We start from the raw sequence: 22,294 nt of genomic DNA on the forward strand, positions 1-22,294 counted from the left end.
GTATAGGTCATTGAGTGCAGGCTTCATGTCTGTCTGGGGTGGGATGTAGACTACCATCAGGAGAGCTGAAGTGAACTCCCATGGCAGGGAAAATGGTTGACCATCATTAGGTATTCCAGGCTGGGTGAGCAGGAGCTCACCAGGACCGTTACGTCCGAGCACCACAAGTTATTGATTAAGAAGCAGACCCCTTTGCCTCTAACTTTGCCTGAGGACGCTGTACAGTCCATTTGGTGGATTAAGAAGCCCTCAGGTTGTATGGCACAGCCAGGTGAAGCAGGTGTAAGCCATGTTTCGGTGAGACAGCACACAGCAGTCCCTCAGTTCTCTTTGGTAGGTCAGTCTCGCCCTTAGTTCATCAACTTTGTTCTCAGGGCCTGGACGTTAGCTGTAGTATGCTGGGGAGGGGGAATTGTAATATTACTCAATGTGATCTAAAATAAATGTTTAAGTTTTTTGGAGAGGAATCTCGAGGCTGCGGAGGTTATTGTTCTGCTTTAGGTAAATCTGGTATCCATTGCGACAAGAGTTGAGAGAGTTCTGGCAGAATCTCCTTTGTATAAACACGTTGTTCTGTCCGTAGTAGTATTTCCCCATCCTGTCCTGAATCCTCCTTCCAAAAAATTGGCCTTGGCTTTTGTTGGAAGTTGTGCTTAGAATCTTGTGGATTTGGGTTGCAGCAGGTTGCTGTGGGGAGAGGAGTGCAAGATGGGGAAGTACATTATGAAGAGAGCAATGTGTTTGTACAGTAGTGTGGATTTGTGCAAGAACTATACACTGTACCAGTGTTGTTCCTTAACATTAAAAACAATGACATGAGTAGGTGTAGGCCATTCTGCCCCTGACTTTTAATAAGTTGTGTTGTGTTGTGTGACATAATTCCAGATACAGGAGAAAATATGGTTATTATTGACTCACAGATGATAGCATTGAGATTCATTTCAATTTTGTGTCAATATGATTTTAAAAAATCAATCCCAGCAATGTACTCATTACTGGATACTAGCTCAGTTTCAGTGATATCATTACATTTGAAGCCAAAGCCTGGTTCTTCATTTGAACAATAAAAATCTGGTTTTCCCTCTCCGAGTTCCTGACATGCTGGACAGCTACGGATAAGAGTCTGAGGCTTGAACCAGCCATGAGCTGATCCAATGACGCAGTGCCACCCTCAGGCCTCCATGGGCACCAGCTGTGTTCTTTCATGTCATAGTTGTTAATCTTTGTTTCATTGCAACTGTTAGTACTTTGTTTAGATCATTAATATACTTTAAGTAAATTGGATGATAATTTAAATAGCTGTCAAAGAAGGTTTATTTTAATTAATTTACATTTACAAGAAAAAAATACAGTATTTACTTTCACCTTGGTCAAGATTTCTGCTTTGAGTCTTGTTGTTTAGTAATAGAGAGAATATGAAAATATCAATTTGAACTGAGATCACCTCCATGAACAGTAGATATATATGGGCCACTTGAATGAGGACTGCTCAAGCACAGATACTCTTAATTTCCTGGAAGGAGACCTGGAGCAGCAGCCTTGGTTGTTTCATCCCCACCTTCCCAAATAGATTAGGGTCATTGAAGTCAGTAATAAAGTCACTATTGCTCAAGCTTTGATGTGCCAACTTAATGCAGACCTGAGACCAAATCACTCCTGTGTCATTCTGGGTGGTGCATTGTTTAATGAAATGTTTCAGTCCCTCATCCACTCCTGTTTTCTTGCTAAAAGACAATATTTTTTACTTTTACAATTTGTTTCTGTGCCTTTAACTTTATATGTTAAATGTTAACTTGTTGAATGTTTTATAATTTTTCTGTATGTACATTATTTTCTGCAAAGTAACAGATGTTGGTAATGTGCATAACTAGCAAATGCAAGTTCATTTTGCAGCTTGAGGTTTGCTTTCTATTGGGAGTTGGCCTCATTGAAACCATGGAGGCTTCCTCAACATTAGAATTGAACCTGTCTGTCACTAATTCTGCAATTTTCATTCTTGCATTATGTTGCCATCTGGAAGATATTTCATTAACTTTGCATGAATATAAAAATGGGACCATGGTTCAAATTTCACAAGTTATTAGGTAGTCTTTTCATATGTTCCGTTTATAGAACCACACTCAAGTCACAAGCTGAAATATTTTTTCTTTCTCATCACCCAAAATTAGCACACATTCGTTCTAGCACACCATAGAGATGTTAAGTGAAGAAGAGTTTCAGTGTATCTAAATTTTTTTCGATGCATGGACATTATTTAACTTCAGTTATCACAGACACATGCAATTCCTTGATTATTTTCCACCCACTTTTTCACAAAATGTAATGTACTTCTACAATAACAGCATAAGCACAAAACATTAGACAACAATTGCATGAAGAATTAGGTACATTGAGTTATTTTCATTTTTGAATGTGTCAGTAGGCTCCCAGCCTCATTTTAATACATCTAATAAAGGAGGCAAATTATAGCTTTGTCAAGATGAACATGTGGTTTGAGCAGAACTCATCTTCCATCCATGAACAGACCAGTCTCCAGGTTCTGTAAGTACCAGGAAACTTTGCCGTGACTATTTAACTTCAATGTGTGTGAAACTTTCTCAGTCTTCTAGGTAGATGTAATGTATGCTAGATTTAGAAATTTGAAGATAGGCTGACCCTTCTCATCAGATGAGATGATCCTTTTATTTAATTACAAAAGTTCAGTGTAATAAAGTGCTTACAAGTTGAAGCATATAACGTCAAAGGGATGATGTTCTCATTTCAGATTTGCACTCTAAGGCTTCTATTCCCTGATTATCAATCCCTTGCTTTCATGAGATGATTCAGTGATGTAACTGTGTAGTCACTTTTAAACTGTGGCCTTTGAATTCATTTATTTGATTCCATTGACCAAAATGCATTTGGATGTAGAATTCTTTAAAAAAAAATCCTTGGTGGTTTTCCGTTGTATCAGTAAGCCACCAAATCAACTGTTGGCAAAAACTGTCAATAACCTCAATGGTGCTAGCTTGTGCTCTGTGTTGCAGATGCAATCTACTAGAAACGAAGACCAGAAGAAACTGCACAAAGCACAATCTCAAGATGAATTGGGCAGAGTGGACTCTATTCAGAAGAGTAATGTCCCAGATGGCAGGTGAAAGAGATGAGAATTTTTATTGCAAATTGGTGCTGATCTTACTGGGAATATTTGAAGTGCGCTAGTTCCTCCTTGAGTCTGATGGAGTGTGGAGCATTCCAAGTTATTTCACCAGATCTTGTCATTAGTTTTAGGTGTTGTTGTAGGAGTGATTGAAGGGTACTGTAAATATGTTCAGTCTTGGGACACAACAATCTAGATGTAATGTTAGAAACTATTTCTAATATTTAAGTTAAGAAAAGTATTTAAATATGTGTGCTGAGTTTTAAATTTTCAGCCCTTCATTTGGCTATAAAATGGGCGTTTGGTTGTGTTTCAATTCAGATCTTGAGGTTCAGGTGAACAAAGACATAACAGTTTTCCTTTCTTTTCCCAATTTCCTCCGTTCCCGTCAATGAATAGTGAATTCTGCATTCACCGAGTTTCCAGTTGAATGTCAGTCGTACTGGACACTTGTGCTTAATTTCTGGGATCAGTCATTCAACTGGAAACGAGGACAAGCTGGATATGTTTACTTCACAGAAACTAGTCATCTTAAACTCTGAGACTCTTTTCCATATCTGTAGTGTTGTTATATAAAAGGATCTATGATTGTAGCAGCTGGCAATATTTGATGCCTCCCAACTGATCATGGGAGGGTCTTTGATCTGCAGCCAAGAGTTGCTTTTACTGGTATGGATGTACGCGTTGGTGGGGAAGCTGAAAATCATGATTGAAAAGAATGACAATTAGTTCCTTTTTGCAGTTCACTGTAAATGTCATGTGATCTACGTTAAACAATGTACATTTTCCTGTCCTTTGGTTTCTAAATGTAGAGCTCTGAAGGGTCGAATGAGATTCTGGGGAAATAAAAAACAGGGGGAAAAGAAATTGTTGCGAGAGAAACTGGCCACTCAGTCAGAGCTCCAGGAACTGAGTATGGATCAAGATGTACAGGGACCACTATGGCATCGAGAGCTTAAACCTAGTGAGACTTCACTCAGTCTACCACTGCCAGAAGGAAGAGAGAGTACATTGAAAGGTAAAGGTAAATAATTAAAATAATAGTTGGCTTTTATCAAGCTCTTTATTTTTCAGAAATCCCTCACTATTCTTCCCATACTTAGGAGTATGATTATTGTTATAGAATTGAGATGCCATTTTGCTTACTTTTCGCACTTCCACGAAGTGATATGAATGTCATTTATGTGTTTGGTGATATTGGGAAGAACATTGGCCAGGGCATGGGTTTAACTCCTGTTTCCTGTGGGATACTATACACATCCATCTGAACCACTGGAAGAGGCAAATGTTTAACCTTATTTGAAAAACCCAGCCTACAATATTAGGGGACTATCAGCCCATATTAGGGTTGCTGAAGCTTTTGTTTCAGCTGCTTACATTCATAATCAATGTAAGTTGTAGTCAAAGTTGCAATCAATTTTTCCATCAGTTTGTTTTTGACTGAGACTGATCTTGTTGTTCTTCAATATTTATCTACAGTGAGGCAGAAGTGGTTTAAAATGACCCTCTACAAATCTTTTATTTCATAAAACTCAGTACAAACCAATGAATGAAATTAGAAGCATAATAATGATCTTTGTTGCCTGAACTTTGACAGCTGAATTACACAGGGAGGAGTTGCTGGCCACTCATTGGTTTTACTTTATTATGCAGCAAAGTTTAAAACTCAATCTGATCTTGAACTTATAACTTATGGGCAGAATTGAGTTGCACTTCAACCTGTTGCCAATTAAGCTGTGCTGACTGAGGGGGACTGAATGAGCACACCCTATAGACCTGGGAGGCAGAGCAAGGTCTCAGTGGCCCCCAGGAACAGCTATGACAAGAGGTAGGCTGGGGATGATGCCTTGATTTGTGTTAAAGGTGGGAGACTTCTGAATAGTTATTATGATGGCCATCCAGAAACATCTTAAAAACCAAGATAAAAACCAAATAAGATTATAAAAAAAAGTTTAAGGACAAAAACTACTAAAAACAAAACACTAAGGAATAATTAAAATAAATTAAACATTTAACTGAACTTACCTTGCTTACCTTTAACTAATCTATAGTGCTGGGAATCCCCATTCCAATGAAGTTACTGTTCTTGGGCCTGGTCTGAATCCAGGAAATGGATTCCCCAGTGTGATGTGTGATTAGGCTTCACTCCTGGCTCCACATGGAGTCTAGGAGAGTAACAGATGCACGCTCACATTGCAGACCTGCAGTGCATTGGGGCAAATAACGCTGTCTAGTCAGCTTAATTTGGCCACGTAACTGCAACATCCATGCAAAATACCATTCGCAACATCAAGCTTATTCTTTCAGGACTTTCACCCGATCCAGCCCAGCATTTGACAGAATTTTAGATTCTTCTAATGTCTTTCACATTGTGCCTTTAATAGCTTTGTAATGCCTCTTGGCCTGGTAAAATATCTGCCATCTTCAAGACACAATATGCATGCTCAGTACTTTGAACTCAAAAGTTAATCCTGGGGATGTAATTAATGCTAGACTACATCCCTAAGGAAGTATAAAATGAAAGAGAAGGAATGGAATAAAACTATGTATAAAGGCACTTTTAAAAAGGTATGTAGGTTGGAAACATCCAAAGAGTCAGTTTGCAGTGTGATGGAGGATGTACTCATGATGAATGAAAACACTACACTAGTCAAATTTCAGATTGGTAGTCAAATGCATTCTCATTCTCTCTCTGAATTTTTAGTTTGGCGTAGCCATTTTCAGGCTTATTGAACCTAAACCTTAATTCATTATGAATGTTCACAACGCAGTTACGTTTTGTCCTGGATGAGTTGTGTGAATATTCCCAGTTTCTTGAAAGTCATTTTCCTTCCCTGCTGAAAGCCAATTGAAGGGTTAGGCAATAGCTGAGTAGTTTATTCTGATTGCAGTTATATGGGAATCTGGTGAGTTGAAACCTGAAAAATTGATTACAGATCTGGTCACCCTACCTGAGGAAGGATATTCTTATCATAGCAGGAATGCAGTGAAGATTAACCAGATTGATTCCTGGGATGCAGGGAATTGTGCTTTGAGGAGAGATTGAGCAGACTGGTTTTATGTTCTCTGTTACTAGAAGAATGAACTCATTTGAAATGTACAAAATTCTTACAGGGCATGACTGGATAGATGCAAGGATGATGTTATCCTTCGCTGGGCTGTCTAGGGAAAGGAGTCACATTCTCAAAATAAGGGATTGGCCATTTGTGACTTAGATGAAAACATTCATTCACTCAGAGAAGTGAATCTTTGAAATTCTCCACCCAAGAGCACCTTGGTGGCTTCGTCACTGAGTATATTTCAGGTAGCAATAGATTTTTTGGATATTAAGGGAATCAAGGATTTAAGATTAGTGCAGGAAAGTGGCATTGAGGTAAAAGATTAACCATCCTATTGAATGTTGGAGCTGGAGCAGGAGCAATGGGCCAGATGGACTATTCCTGTAACTACTTACATTTTTATGTTTTATGATTAATTTTTTCAAATTCATTAGTTTCAGTTGGATTTTATCTTTCTGGATAACATAATTGTGCTCAAAGATGAGTTTAAAAAGGAGTAAAGCATATGTTTGTGCACATACGTAAACACATTCTGGTATAACAAGAAAATTTAATTGATCTGAACTATCAATGTGGGATTTCAATTTAAATGTGGTAAGTTTGAAATAAAATGAACTCCAAGTACATCTGGTCTTGAAAGATGTATTGAGTTGCAAAAGGAAGATTTTTTTATAGTATGTCAAAAACTGAAGAAGGAAGAGAACAGTTCATGTCAAATGTTGAGAACTCTAAGTGTTAAAATAACATATCCATTGTTCCTCTCCTTATTCTTGGTCGTTATCAAAGTAAAGCATTAGAACAGAATTAAGGGCATATTTATCCCCACTGAGATGCATCAGGGGAAAGAATTTAATAAAATTGGAACTATTCAATAAGCTTGGAGCTTTTATGATTTCTTGCTCTGGGGAGGCACTTGGCCTCTGCTAAGTTCAGTAATGAAAATTGTGAGCTTGTTGTGCAATCAAAGCAAGCAAGGAACCATTTCCCAAAATTCTTGTGGTGTAAAGTTCTTGAGCATGTTTTTCGGTTTGTAACTTTCAATAACATGATCTTGAAAGACTGATGGAAAGAAAATAGTAGCTAAACCTGTATGCAGAGGTTAGTTTGGCGATACTTTTGAACTTTTACTGTTCTAACTCAGGTCAAGCTCCTTCACCGCCGAACCTAACTCCTCCAAGGAGTCCTGACTTGGGAACAGAGCGAGGGAAAGAGTTTAAGGAGAACAGAGAACCATCACCCAAAGTAAAGAGAAGGAGAAGTGTGAAGATCAGTAATGTGGGCCTGGAGCCCATTCAGTTGCAGCATGACACCTTACAGATCATTACCAGTGCCAATGATTTCAAGTGTATGAATGAATTCCTACAGAAGAAGGTAAGTCTGAAGTCATTGCTCAGCAGTCTTCAAAGCTGTAAAATAAGCTATTGGGAGTGAGTGGTGCAGTGGGGTGGACCCAGTTTCCCATCTAGGCCAGACTAAAGCCATGAGGTATTTTATTTTCTTGCATATGTAGGTGAGTTTTGGACAATTACAGGACTGTTCCCAATGGACCAAGCCTGGGTTGGGAGAAGTGCAAGGATGGGGAAGAAGTATGTTATTCAGACAGAATGGATTACATTTTACACTGCATCATACTGCAATAATACTATGACTGTACTTAATACCAAGAGATTTAACTGTTTTCATTTACCATTGCTGAAAATACAATTTCCAACCATGCATCATGATTTTTGACAAAATATGGGTGTTCTCATGTTAACCAGTGTTCATATCAAAACTAAAAAGTATTCTATTTGCAGATCACTGACCTGGACACTGATGACAGCAAGAAAGATACATTTGTGGATGTAGTTTTCAAGAAATCCCTTAAGGAGTTCCGCTTAAATATCTTTAACTCCTATTCAACAGCTTTAGCGGTGAGTATAGGGTTTTGGCTTGTTGACTGGGCAGGCAGTAGAGTGAGACGTAAAGCAGTAAATATAATGAGTGGTTTTCATTGTGGCTTTTGGGTTTTCTGGAATGAACAGTTCTGTATTGAAACCCCATCTGTGAATTTCTATTTTGAAAAAAAAATTAACACATCAGCTGATGGTGATTCATCTGCGTTCTGGGATGGCGCAACATCTTCTGTCCTATGTAGGAGTGATTGTGTTAAGTGTATGCTGCAAGTGATTGTATGTGAGAGGGTCATGATGGAGCAGAGTGATGACATCCCACCTCTTTGTTCAGTTGTACCATTGTCTCTGCTGCAGATGGACGATGCGAAGAGTATCCGGTACAAGGATCTATACGCACTGTTTGAGCAGATTCTGGAGAAGACAATGAGGCAGCAGCGACGGGATTGGAATGAGTCACCGGTCAAAGTATGGGTCAACACTTTTAAGGTGTTCCTGGATGAGTTCATGTTAGAACACAAAATTCTGGACAGTAGTACTGGAAAGGTGAGATGCTTGCAACGTTCAGTTCTTACTCTGAACAAACACTTATTTCAGGGGCGTGAATGGTGAACCAAAGGTCCACAATATAAAGCACCACCAGGTTTGACGTGAAAAGACAAAGTAAGGAAAATGGAGAAGTAATATTTTTGGCTAACACTGTTTAGTTTTCAGATTTCTTTGGAAAGCAAAGACTGGAAGGTGGGCAACAAAGCAGGTTGAAAATCTTAACGAAAAGTGAGTGTAAATAATAGCTGGCATGAGTGGAGGATACAGAGCATAGGAGATACTTCAAAATCGACATTGAAACCAGAACAACGTCCTTCCTAGTAATCTAATGGATGAAGGGATCATTGAAACCCTATGTTCAATTCCATGTTAATGCTAGGTTAGTATCCTAGGGAGGTATTAGAATGTGTATTGGGGAAATTGACTAGAAATCCTTTTCCTGATTTCTGCTCTGTGATCTGCCCAGTGGATCTTGGTTGACTGCAGGTTTCAGTTTATCTGGCATTCCCTCGATGGTTGCAAGCCTGTCAACGCTCATTGTCTGAGCTGGCAGATGTTGAAAGGTGAGATGCTTGAAACATTGAGTTCTTACTCTGAACAAACACTTATTTCTGTGGACACCCAAGGTGAACCAAAGGTCCACAGTACAAAGCACCACCAGGTTTGACGTGAAAAGACAAAGTAAAGAAAATGGAGGAGTAATGTTTTCAGATAACACCAAGTTTAATTTTCGAATCAGTGATGTTGATCCTCAAGACCCAACCATTTAAAGAGGAGAGTAAATTGTGTGTTTGAAAGAGTGCAAAGTTGAATATAGGTTTATCAGATCTGTTCATTCTAACAGCACAGCATGTATTCAGTAAGGGCTTTGATTTTTTTTGGATATATGTGCTTAGAGTCGAGAGTTTGGTGCGTGCATGCACATACATATCTACTCATTTCAAAATTCAAATTTATTTTTCAGGTACAAAAAACTGAAAGGAAAAAGAGACGGAAAAAAGAAACTGATATCGTAAGTTATCTGTTGTGTTCTGTGCTTGGTTCTAAGGAACAAATCTTATATCCTATGATATATTTAAACTGCATCTAATTCCAACGTTAACAGGTTGTCCCATGTCCTCTTCATCCCCACCCTCTGAATTTGAGTAGTACAAACACTCTTTGTATATGTGCTGATGCAGGGTATCTGTTGGTCATGTTTCCTTGGAACTACTTTCCCATCTCACCGTCTCATTTTTCCCAGGTTGCAGTGTCCCTAATTTCGGAGACATGTTTCTTCATCCCTATTCTGAAATTGATCATTAGTGTTGATAGAGGACGATGTTAGTCAAATGCATTGATTTTATTTTCTCTCCGAGGATGTTCATGTCACTGTAGTAACATGTTTACTAACAAAAATTTTTAAAGTGTCCATATATTTTTTGACTACGAGTCACAAAACATAAATTGCTTTGGTAATACTTGTTCAAGTGCATATAAGACACTAATTCTGCACAGGAATGAGACAGAAAATACCAAGGCTGATGGTTGATTTTCTTGTCTCATGGTCCTATTTTCTACCCATTTCTTCATGTCTTGCAGCTTGTCACCTACATTTCACCATCTGTGAACCTTATTTTGTTGCTATCTCGGGAAATGTTGACTCATTCTGCTGGGTAGGAAGTTCAGCAGTTCATACTGAGCTCATACTGCCTGTAAAATGGTCACTGGTAGTTAGTATACAAGACTTAACCTTGGCACAGTCTATGGAGCTGCTCCATGGAATTTATGTTCTTTCACAAGGTCTTAATGTGTTCAGTGTTAAATCCCCTCCTCTTTTTTCCGATATAATTTTGAAATAATTTGTTACTGAGGAAGACTGTCAGATTAGTAATGCACCATTCACATGCAAAAATTTTCTCCAAAATATTCCCTGTATTCCTGAATCTGATATTGTACTTTCACTTGATGTGAATGTATTGAACTCCTTGGATCAGCTGCTCTCTTTGACACTTTGTGGATGGAAAAAAATGTTTAGGGTGGTGGATAGGCTACCAAACAGATTGCTGATTTTCCCAAGATGATGTCAAACTCCTTGAGTGCGATTGATGCCACAGGCAAGTGGAGAGTATTCTATCATACACTCGTGGCTTTGTGTAGTGGAAAGAGTATCAGGAGTATACATGGTGCAATACACCAATGTGTGACCTGCTCCTGCAGCCACTGCATTTATGTGACTGGCCCAATCGAGTTTCTGTCAAGGGTAGTCCTCAAGATGTTTATGGTGGGTTACTTTGCACTGCTAATGTTATTAAACATTAAGGTTATGTAGTCAGGCAACTTCTTGTTGGAGGCAGTCATTGCCAGGCATATGAATGCACAAGTGTTACTTGCCACCTCGCAGTCCACACCTAAAAGTTATCGTGCCATGTTTACGTGGACTGATTTCTTTTCAACTGCATTCACAATGATCAGAACATTGTGTGAACATCCACTCTGACATAACCTAAGTATGTCATTGATGAAACAAAATGTTTGGGCTTGGGTTACTGTCTTGAGGATCTGCTGTGTTTGCTTAATAACCTTCAATTGCCTTAGCCATTTTCCTTTGTTTCCTCTTTTATCCCCACTTACCAGTTGACCAATATTCCTTCACACCACACTGAGTCAAATGAGCACAATCTATGTCAATGATGTGGGGGTGGGGTCCAGGTGTGCTGATGAAATGAAGCTGAGTGATTGTGTTGGTTGAGAGGAGGATGCAGAGAAACTTAAAAGGAATATAAGTGAAAAGTCAAAAACTGAAGATGTTTGAAGTCTGAAATAAAAAAAAGTGCCAGAGGTACTCTGCAGGTCATAAGTATTTCTGGAGAAAGAAACAGAGTTAATGTTTCCCATTGATTTGTGGATGGGCAAGAACATGGCGTGGAATATTATGTGGAAAAATGAGAATTTATCCACTTTTTGCAGGGGAAAAAATAGAAAATGTTTTTTAAAAAAAATGAGACATTTTCGCAGTTGCCTGGGTGTCCTTGAATATGAGTCACTGAAAGTTCACATGAGGTTACCACAAGCAATCAGGAAAGCAACAATTATCTTTCCTTTGTTGCAAAAGGATTTGGACTCAAGATTAAAGATGTCCTGATGAAATTATTTTGAACTGTGGCATGACTGCACCCTGAATATTGTACACTTACACAACATACTTATTATAGGAGGAACGCAGCAATGATTCAGCAGATTGATTCCTGAGATGGACTGATTATGCAGGAGAGATTATGCATCTAAACTCTGCAGATTAGAAGATTGAAAGATGATCTCATTGATACGCGCAGAATTCTTACATGCCTTAATAAAGTAAATGATGCACCTCCTGGCTGGTTCTCATGTTGCTATTGTTCCACAGTGCCTCATGGATGCTAAGTTTTTACCTGTCAGATCTGTTCTCGCTGACGAATTCAGTGTAACACCCGTGCCACAGAACAGAATAGCCTAGAAGGGATTCACAATTTTTTTGATTTGTTTTGTTGAGTGATAAATCGAATGATTTAACCAACCCAGCTATGTTTAATTGCAGGTGGAAGAGTACAATGGTCACATTTTCAAATCAACACAGTACAGTATTCCCACTTATTGTGAATGTTGTTCCTCTCTCATCTGGATGATGGAAAGAGCTTGTGTCTGCAAATGTAAGTTCCCAGAGATATTGAAGAAGAATTTAAGACAAGGGAAAGGCTTTTTGTCTCAGAAGTTGCATTCTTGTTAATTGATTCCTCTTTTACTGTATCCCCTGAACTGTTGTACGCAATCCATATAACTGTTTCAATGAGACTATTTGTACTGTCCACTTGAGTGGCTTACTCTTCTTGCCTGGTAACTTATTTCAGATCACATGAGTGAAAATATTCCAGCTATTTTTCCCATCACATTGTAACTTTCTAATTACTAAATGTCCCTGATTTGTGGGGGATAAAACCTGGCAGCCTCTTAACACATTTTGCTGTTTTAGAATTATAGTTTAAGAATTCTCCTATTGAATGAGTGTCAACCCTTGCAAAGTTTACTGTTGTTATGAATCCCTATGCAGGTTCATATGAATAAGTTAGCCCACTTTTGTTTTCTAGTGTGTAGGTATGCTTGCCATAGGAAGTGCTGCTTGAAAACCAACATCAAATGCTCCAAAAAGGTAGGAAGTCTTGCATTGGTATAGTTTCGAATCCTTTTCATGGTGCGCTTTGTGAATGTCAGGTTTGCATTACTAAATCATAATCATTGTTTAGGTTTTAGTGATAGTCATAGAGTTATACAGCACAGAAACAGACTATCAAGGACCTATCTATACTAATGCCATTTACCAGCACTTTATCTGTAGCCTTGTATATCTTGGCAATTTAAATACTTGTCTAGATGCTTTTCAAATGTTGTGAGAGTACCTGCCTTCACCACTTTCTCAGGCAGTGCATTCCAGATTGCAACTACCCCCGGGGTGAAAAAAAATTCCTCAGATCCCTCTAACCCTTTTGCTCCTCACCTTAAACCTATGCCCTCTGGTATTCAGTGATGCAACTGGACCCTTTAAGTCAACTTCAAGCCAGAAACTGTTTTTAAGGGAAGAGCAGATGACTCTGGAAAACAGACCTGAGCTTATGCAGTTATATAAAAACCTGTAATTAGTAAGTGTAGGGGGGCAGAGATTTGTTTAACCGAAGCTGCTGGTTTAGCCAACGCTCCCTTATATTACAAAACGAGAAGAAAAATTGAAGTCTACAAAAGTGTGGCTTTTATCTGAAGAGGAATCAAAAGGCTTGGGTTCATATCCAATCTGAGCTGATGAATGAAAAGACTTGGTTGTAAGTGAAATTAATTTTGAAAAAAATTAAGAGTTCCTAAAAATTACATTGTCAGCATGGGTGTTTTAACACCTGAATAATTCATTTTTGTCAATAAAAAAGGAATGGATTACTAAACTCAGTTACGGCATGATAATTATTAACGTGTGCCTACTCCAATCTGCATCAACCTAGCCCCAGAACACCAGAGTCAACAGAAATGTTGTCACCAGAAAATCAGTGTCAGAACTCTCAAGGACTCCACCAACATAGCTTGTCTTTTTGATCTATGTTTGGATTAAGGCTGCAATGAGGTCTGGACCCAAGTGGTGCAAGCAAAATCCAAACTGGGCATCTTGAGCAGGTTCTTTTGAGTGACTGCAGGTTAATGGTGCTGATGCTGACACCACTTCGCTAATGAAATGATACAGCAGTGTTACTGCTGCACAGTCCCAGTGACTCGGGTTCGATCTTGACCTTGGGTGCAGTCTGTTTGGAGTTTGAGTGTTCTCTCTCTGACTGCATGAGCCTCCTCCGGGTGCTCTTGTTTCTTCCTACATCTCGAAGATATATTAGGTTAACTGACCACTGTAAGCTACCTCCAGTGTAGGTGAATAGCAGGAAAATGGTGGGGGACGAGTTCAGTTCTGATCAACCAAACTCAAGATCTGTCTTTGGCATACAAATCTAAGCTACGTGTATGCGTGTGGCCAGTGGCTTGGGATGCAAGAGGTTTCTATTTGCTGGAGTCCCTTTTTCTCTACTGAATTACACAGATGCTGAAGTGAGATTTAAACCCGGTGTCTAGATTGTTGGTCCAGGCGTCTTTTGTTGATCAGATTCACCACCATCAGCAATGTCAGTTGATGTATTCTGCTGAAGGAACTTTGACCTGATATATTGATTCTCTTTCTCGCCCCACACAAGTTGCTTGACCTTCTAAGTGCTTCCAGCATTTTGTACTGTTGTTTCCATTTTCTCCATTCCTGCCCAGAATTACTGATTCTGGGAGGCTAACTGTACATTGGTGTATTAGTCTTGCTGTTCTTTGGATGGTGAGCACTGGCAGTCATTCATGTTATGTTGGTTTAACACGAATGTAAACACAGCTATGTACGTTGTCAGATATGTGCACTGCATAATTCTGAGGACCTGTGGCTGGTTCATTATTTTACTTCCATCCACGATTGCTGAGGCTAGTTATAGTTCTGCTACTAGCTAACTAAACATTGCAGATGAAAGTTTGGGTCTTCCCTTTATTAATCACTTGTTTCATACTGGACAGTGCATATTTGATTCATTTGAGCTATTGGAACTCAACACATTTGGCTGCCACACAGCCTGACCCTTGTCTTTTCATTAACACAGTATGAACCTGAGCTATCATCTCGGCAGTTTGGAGTGGAAGTCTCTCGTCTAACCAATGACGAGAGAACAGTACCGCTTGTGGTGGAGAAGCTAATCAATTACATTGAAATGCATGGCCTGTACACAGAGGGAATCTACAGGAAGTCAGGATCGACCAACAAAATCAAGGAGTTGAAACAAGGCCTGGATACCGGTAAGGGACATTAACCAATTGAATGGATGCATTGACAGACTCCTATCCTTCTGTAGGAAGGTATCTGTGAATTTAAAAGTGAAAGCAAGACAGAGACATTTTCTATACCAGGGATTTGTTTGTTATCAAGGATTATAACACATTATAATAATGGCAGGGTACAGTTCAGTATTTGATTGCTAGATCAAAATTATAGAAACAGTTGACTACACTTTGGGAGCACCTTCACCATGTGGACCACAGGTTCTTGAAGAAAGCTCATCACTCCTATCAGAATGGCAGTGGGGATATGTAATAAATACTGGCTCTATGAGGGCCACCCACAAACTTCACATTTCTATTTGTACAAGGTTGAGAGGAAGTTACATGGCAGCTGTTGTGGAATTGACTGGAATTTCTTCCTGCAGATATTAACAGCATGAATTTGGATGAGTATAACATTCATGTTATTGCCAGTGTTTTCAAGCAGTGGTTGCGAGATCTCCCTAATCCTCTGATGACCTTTGAACTCTATGATGAGGTTCTGCGTGCAATGGGTAAGCACAAGTTTTAATCCCAGTTCTCTGTTGGTCACAGAAATGGATTGAATCATTTTGACAAAGTACAAAATAAGAATTACATTTAGGAGGAGAGAGTTTGTCAGCTGGTCTTTTCCAGCAGAGTAATACTGCACTGTTCGATTCTCTGTATCAGTAAAATAAATTTCTTACTGGGTTAGTGTGATGTATCATTTTGGCTCAGTTAGTGGCACTTTGTTAAAATCAAATATTATGGGACGAAGCCAACTTCTAAAGATGTGAAGTCCAGTGCCTTGCTGAAGGAGTGCTGTATTGTTGGATAAAATGTTAAGCTAAGGTTCCATCTGGTGTTTCAGGATATGACAGTACCATGTTATACCACAATATCAACTTAGATATTATTGCCCCTTTGACTGACAATGCAATTTTTCACAATTTGCTATTTGGGCTGGGGATGAGGAAGAAATCTGAGCAGAAGAGAAGGAATAGGGGAGAGAGGAGCCAGAAACTCAGGGAGCTTTTAAGTTGCTGACTTTAAGATAACAATTATAGATTGTTGAAGGTACATGAACAAAGATTTAATGACAATATAATAACTATCAGTGATAAGTACAATAGAGGAGATTGAGTGTATGGAGAGTAGAACAAGTGGAAGATTGTTTTGCTCAGTTTGAGTGAGATTTTGGAAAAGGGTTTTGAAGATGGTGTGCTTTGGAGTGGAAGGATGACTAGTGAAGATGCAGGATAGGCTTGGGGCCAGAATACTGATTGATTTTCTTCTTTTGTGATTGGGCTGAGGAACTAAGTTAATATTGGAGAAATCATAGTGAGAATAGATGGCTTCCAAAAAAAAGCAGGAACCTCTCCCATTATCCTGGATAAGATTTCTCCTTCAATTAATGCCTCTGAGAGATTAATTGAGCGTCACTCCTTGCTGTTAAAGAAAATCTTGCTTTGTGCAAAACAAATGCCATACTTAACTAATAGCAGTGACTAGATTTCAAAGTAAGTCATTGAGTTGGAATAATTTCAGAGATTCTCTGAGCCATCATGAGGTGACAGATGAGATCAGCTTTTTGGTGCCCAGTTTGGCAAGAAAGTGCATGTTGCAATCATGATAATTGGTTTGAGGTAATTGTAGAAAACAGAGCAGTGTTTCTGACTTGCAGTATAGTCTACATGTTGATCTGCTGTGGGCCAACTGATTTATTTTTCCCCCTCTTCCCCTTTGTATCTCCATCATTCCTGACGGGACTTCTGCACCATCCTCACATGAGTATCAGAAGATGATTCAAACTGAATGATTGCGGGGCAACTCTTACTTTTCGCAGATACAGGAAATGCCATTCCCTCCTCTCTCCTCTCCTCACCTAAGACCCACATATTCCATTTTTTTATTTGGAATTGCAAGTTACTAGTTTAGCAATGGAACTTGGGCTAATTTTCCAGTTCTTATCTCAGGGTAAACTGAAGCAAGTTGTAACATTTGCGCTGCTGCATTTAATTAACCAGTTCACCACTCAGCAGGAATAGAACCTGCAGTCTTCTTGCTCTGTTTGGTGAAACATTTTGGAATATATTAATGGAATTTATCACAATTGCAGCTCTCCAGTCTTGATGTGGTTTGCTTACATGTGATTAAGATGTGGCTTTTGCAGAGTTAAAAGTTGTTTTTATTGTTCACAGGTCTGCAGGACCGAAAGGAAATGATTCGAGGTGTGTATTCTATAATTGATCAGTTGTCACGAACTCATGTCAACACATTAGAACGACTCATCTTTCATCTTGTAAGGTAAATATTCACATCACAAAAGTCACATCAGGATTTGGATATTTTAATTATACAGTCAAGGATAATATGAAGTAGCTCACTTTTTGAAAGATCAGGGAATTGAGAATTATAGGGAACTGGCACAGAAGAGGAGATGAGGCTTGGGCCAGATCATCCATGATTATATTGAATGGTTCCATTTGTGGCATTTTAGTGGCTTGTTGCAACTGAATGGGTGCTGGGCCATTGCAGAGGGCAGCTAAGAGTTAACCAAGATGTTACTTTTCACGTGTAAATGAGTTTCTAATGGACTGTCATCGCAGGTTTTTGGTAAATGGGCTGAAGTGTGCCATGAAATTCCAGGCACTCTTTGCCAAACTTTTGAGACTAATTGCCAGCAAGTTTCAGGATTCGGGCACAAGTACTGGCCAAGCTTTGCTGCTGATTTCCTGGCTGGACTCCACAAAGTCCAATGGCAGAGTATGATTTACTGGATTTCCCAGCATTGACGTTGGGACTTTTGCCCATAGAACCTATGCCAAGTTCGACCTGATGCAGGATCCAAAGGCCCCTTAGATGCTCGATGCAAGTCACTGAAAGTTAACGTGCAGGTACGCCAAGCAAAAAAGGAAAGCAAACAGTATGTTAACCTTAACTGCTTGAAAATTTGAGTACAAGCAGAAAGGCACAGAGCAGGAGGAGGCCATTCAGCCCTTCAAACCTGTTCTGCATTTCAATGTAATCATGGCTATTCATCAATCTAAATACCATAATTCCTGCTCTCATGCCCCATGATTCATTTTGCATCTAGAAATCTATATATCTTCCTCTTTAATATATTCAGTGACTTGGCCTCTAGAGCCTCTGAGTAAAGAAATTACTCTTCATTTCAGTCCTAAATCTCTTGGCTGGTAACATAAAACTCTGATCCCTCATTCCAGATTCCCAGCCAAGGGAAACATCCTCCCCCACATCCTGTCTGCCTTGCTCTGTCAGAATTTTGTAAGTTACAATGAGATCCTTCCTCATTCTTCTAAACTCTAGTGAATATAAACCTAGTCGACCTAATCTTTCCCAACACGATAGTCTCGTCATCCCAGGAATCAGTCTGGTGAACCTTCCCTGCACTCTTCGATGACAAGAATATCCTTGCTTCAATAAAGAGACCAAAGTGGCACATAATACTCAAAGCCTGTCCTACCAAGGCCATATATAACTCTAGCAAGACATCTTTGCTCCTGTATTCAAATCCTCTTGCTTTTGAAGGCCAACACACCATTTGTTGTCTTAAGTACTTGCTGTACTTTGCTTTCAGTGACAGGAGTTCAAAAACACCCAAGATACATTCAATTTCCTTCCTGTTTTAAATAATGAGCTTGCATTTGCCAACCTGCAATCTGCAGGGACTATTCCATAATCTATAAAATTCTGGACAATGAATACTATCACCTTGAATATTCTGGGAGGTACATTATCAGGGCCTGGGGATTTATTAACTTTGTGCCATTAACTACACCCATGTTATTTCTTACTACACTAATTTCCTTCAGCTCCTCATCTCCATGAAATGCTTGGTTTCCTCACGTTTCTGGGAAATTACTTGTGTCCTCTTCTGTGAAGACAGAATGCTTGTTTAGTTTTTGTGCCAGTTCCCTGTTCTCCATGATGAGTTCTCTCATTCTGACTGAACAGGGCCTACACTTGACTTGGCTCGTCATTTACTTTATACATATTTGTACAAGATTTCACAATCCATTTTTTGTTCACTGAAAGTTGACTCTTAGAAACAATTATGGAACTTCACTGCGATTGCACCTTGAATATTGTGTACAGGTCTCACCTCCTTCACGTGACAGAGTGAGTGAAATGAAGGTTCACCAGGTTAATTCCTGAGATAGGGGGGTTGTCCTATGAAGAGAGATTAAGCAGACTGGGCCTATGTTACAGGGTTAGAGTAATGAACATTGATCACATTGAAACATTCCAAATACTCTGGAACTTGACAGGAAAGATGCAGGGGTGATGTCTCCCCTTGAAAGGGTGTCTGGAACAAGAGGTCAAAATCTCAAAATAAGGCAATAGCCCTTGGGGGTGGGATGAGAAGAGTTTTTTTCACCCCAAGCCTAATGAATCTTTGAACTTCTCTGCCTTAAAGGTCTTTGGGGATTTGGTCTTTGTATAGAAATGGAGGTTAATATATTATTAGATATTAGGGGATATGGGGGTTAGTGCAAGAGTCTAGCATTGAGATAAAAGATCAGCCATGGCCTCGAATGGCAGGGCAGGCATGAGAGATTGAATGGCCAACTCCTACTTTTAATTAGTAATGCAGAAAGGTAAGTTACCAATTGTATTTTTTCTGTTTTAATATTTTAATTATAAGATATGTTATGACATGAACTTATTTTTAAAATATTCTTTAAAAAATTATTTTTATATTTTGACTGTCAGGAACTTTGAGCAGCATCCAAAAACTTAACTGGGGATTGGTTTTGTTGTCTATCAAAGCCAAGAGTCCTCTAGAAGTGATGCATGTTAGCAGCTGACATCAGGAGGTGAAGTCCACACTTAGTGATCCTGAATGCTTGTGAACAACTCTTTAATGTAGCAATGAGTGGTGCCAGTGCACCAGTAATTAAAAATCCCAGGACGTTTTATATGGGTGAGGGCAAACAGAAAGTACTATCGACTGCTGAACAAAAATTTACTTTTATGCAAAAATGCTTTGTATAACTTGGTCAGTTGATATTTGTCTCATAGGCAGTCCCATGAGGTTGTGGCTGACATTAAGTACGTACCTTTCAGAAAACCTTCCAACTGTTTATCAAATCTTTTGCAGCTTATTCAGGCATTGGTGATGTGTAAGATCTCTCATGGGACTGCTGCAGTTGCATGAAAGCAGTGTTTTGAAAGTATGGTGGCTTAGTTGCTATTTACAGACCTGGCAATTTTTTATCCCCTGCTGTCTTCTGCTCAGCTCAAATCTGGCACCTTCTGGAATTCTGCACAGTATTGGGAACAGGTGCAGATGGTGAAATATATTCTAGATTTCTGTTCACAACTCTCAAGTGCAAAATGAAAATTTTGCACAGAAATTTATTCTTCAGTGTATCTGCTTGTTCTGGTAATACATGACAGAGGGATGAAGAATTTTCATAATTGTCATTCCTTTCTTTTCCACACCCCATGTTCTTGTGCTCCTCTCTAGAATTGCCCTGCAAGAAGATACCAACCGGATGTCCTCAAATGCATTGGCCATCGTCTTTGCTCCATGTATTCTTCGATGTCCAGATACCACAGACCCATTACAGAGTGTTCAAGATATTTCAAAAACAACTGCGTAAGGATGCTTCCATTTCTTAATGTAAACCTTGGTATAAAAAGATTAATAATAAACTGTACTTCTCAAACTAAGATAGGAACAAATTCATATCCGCTCAGTGTTTGATTTGAGTTAGCAGGTTTCATATTTATTTTGAGACACTGGTACATGACTCTGGAATAATAAAGTAATAAAATAACCTTGACCATAATAGAATTGAAGAAAGCAAAGCTGAGCTTAGTCTGAACCATAGAAATATAGAAGATAGATGTAGGAGTAATATAACTGTAATATAGTATAGTAATATAGTAATATAATATAGTAATAGAGTAATATAGTAATATGATATAGTCCCTAATTTAAATTGGGATCCTCTCAGGAGGGGCCGTACTGGACTTGGTGTTGGGTAATGAGCCTGGCCAGGTGACTGTCCTTTCAGTGGGAGAACAGTTGGGGAACAGTGACCACAACTCCTTAAGTTTTAAGATAGTATAGATAAGGATAAGCGTGGACCTCGCAGGAGAGTATTAAATTAGAGCAGGGCAAATTACAGGAGCATCAGGCAGAAACTAGGGAGAATTAATTGGGAACAGCTGTTTATGGGCAAGTCCACAGCTGATATGTGGAGGGTGTTTAAAGACCAACTGCACAGAGTACAGGACGGGGATGTTCCAGTAAGAAGGAAGGATCAGAATGGCAGGGTAAGAGAACCTTGGATGTTGAGAGAGATGGTGAATTTAGTCAAGAAGAAAGAGAAAAAATATGTAAAGCTTAGGAAGCTAGGATTAAACAGAGCACTTGAAGATTATAAAGAAGTCAGAAAGGAACTCAAGAAGGGAATTAGGAAAGCCAGGAGGGGCCATGAAAAGTCCTTGGCAAGTAGGATTAAAGAGAATCCCAAAGCATTCTATACATACATCGAGAGCAAGAGGATAACTAGGAAGAGGGTAGGAACACTCAAGGTTAAAGGAGGGAACATGTGCTTGGAAGTGGAGGAGGTAGGTGAGGTCCTTAATGAGTACTTTGCATCAGTATTTACCAAAGAGAAGACGTGGAGGATAGGGAGATCAGTGCAGAGCATGCTAATATGCTAGGGCATTTCGAGATAAAGGAGGAGGAAGTGTGAGGTCTCTTTAAGAGCATGAAGGTGGATGTCCCCAGAGCTTGATGGGATATACCACATGTTACTGAGGTGAGATTGCTGGGGCCTTGACCAAGATCTTCGTGTCCTCTCTAGCCATAGGTGAAGTCCCAGAGGACTGGCGAGTAGCTAATTTTGTTCCATTATTCAAGAAGGGAAACGGGGATAATCCTGGTAACTATAGATCGGTGAGTCTCATGTCAGTGGTAGGGAAGTTACTGGAGAGGATACTTAAGGATGGAATTTATGAGCATTTGGAAAACCATAGCCTAATTAGGGACAGTCAGCATAGCTTTCTGCAGGGCAAGTCGTGCTTTACTAACTTGATTGAGTTTTTTGACGAGGTGACGAGGGTGATTGATGAAGGTAGAGCTATGGATGTTGTCTACATGGATTTTAGTAAGGCATATTGACAAGGTCCCTCATGGGAGGCTCATCCAGAAGATTAAGAAGCATGGGATCCAAGGTGAATTGACCATTTGGATTCAGAACTGACTTGTCTGTTGGAAGACAGAGGGTAGTGTTTGATGGGAC

The 22,294-nt window shown here is 39.3% G+C and overlaps 1 protein-coding gene across 11 annotated transcripts in view; it reads left to right on the forward strand.

The window, feature by feature from the left end:
- Window positions 1-22,294, forward strand: part of myo9aa (myosin IXAa) — a 250,140-nt gene that overhangs the window by 203,478 nt on the left and 24,368 nt on the right. For 10 of the 11 annotated variants that reach the window (XM_052042434.1, XM_052042436.1, XM_052042433.1 and 7 more), the window contains 12 exons: window positions 3,027-3,133; window positions 3,952-4,163; window positions 7,340-7,569; window positions 7,995-8,111; window positions 8,448-8,636; window positions 9,604-9,651; window positions 12,196-12,307; window positions 12,743-12,804; window positions 14,816-15,008; window positions 15,416-15,544; window positions 17,213-17,318; window positions 20,506-20,637. In XM_052042434.1, the coding sequence (XP_051898394.1) occupies window positions 3,027-3,133; window positions 3,952-4,163; window positions 7,340-7,569; window positions 7,995-8,111; window positions 8,448-8,636; window positions 9,604-9,651; window positions 12,196-12,307; window positions 12,743-12,804; window positions 14,816-15,008; window positions 15,416-15,544; window positions 17,213-17,318; window positions 20,506-20,637 (1,637 nt within the window). The remainder of the gene's footprint in view (window positions 1-3,026; window positions 3,134-3,951; window positions 4,164-7,339; window positions 7,570-7,994; window positions 8,112-8,447; window positions 8,637-9,603; window positions 9,652-12,195; window positions 12,308-12,742; window positions 12,805-14,815; window positions 15,009-15,415; window positions 15,545-17,212; window positions 17,319-20,505; window positions 20,638-22,294) is intronic. The other variant, XM_052042437.1, reaches the window with a different exon arrangement.

This window comes from Pristis pectinata, chromosome 32 (genome assembly GCF_009764475.1).
Source record: "Pristis pectinata isolate sPriPec2 chromosome 32, sPriPec2.1.pri, whole genome shotgun sequence".
Classification (NCBI taxonomy): domain Eukaryota; kingdom Metazoa; phylum Chordata; class Chondrichthyes; order Rhinopristiformes; family Pristidae; genus Pristis; species Pristis pectinata.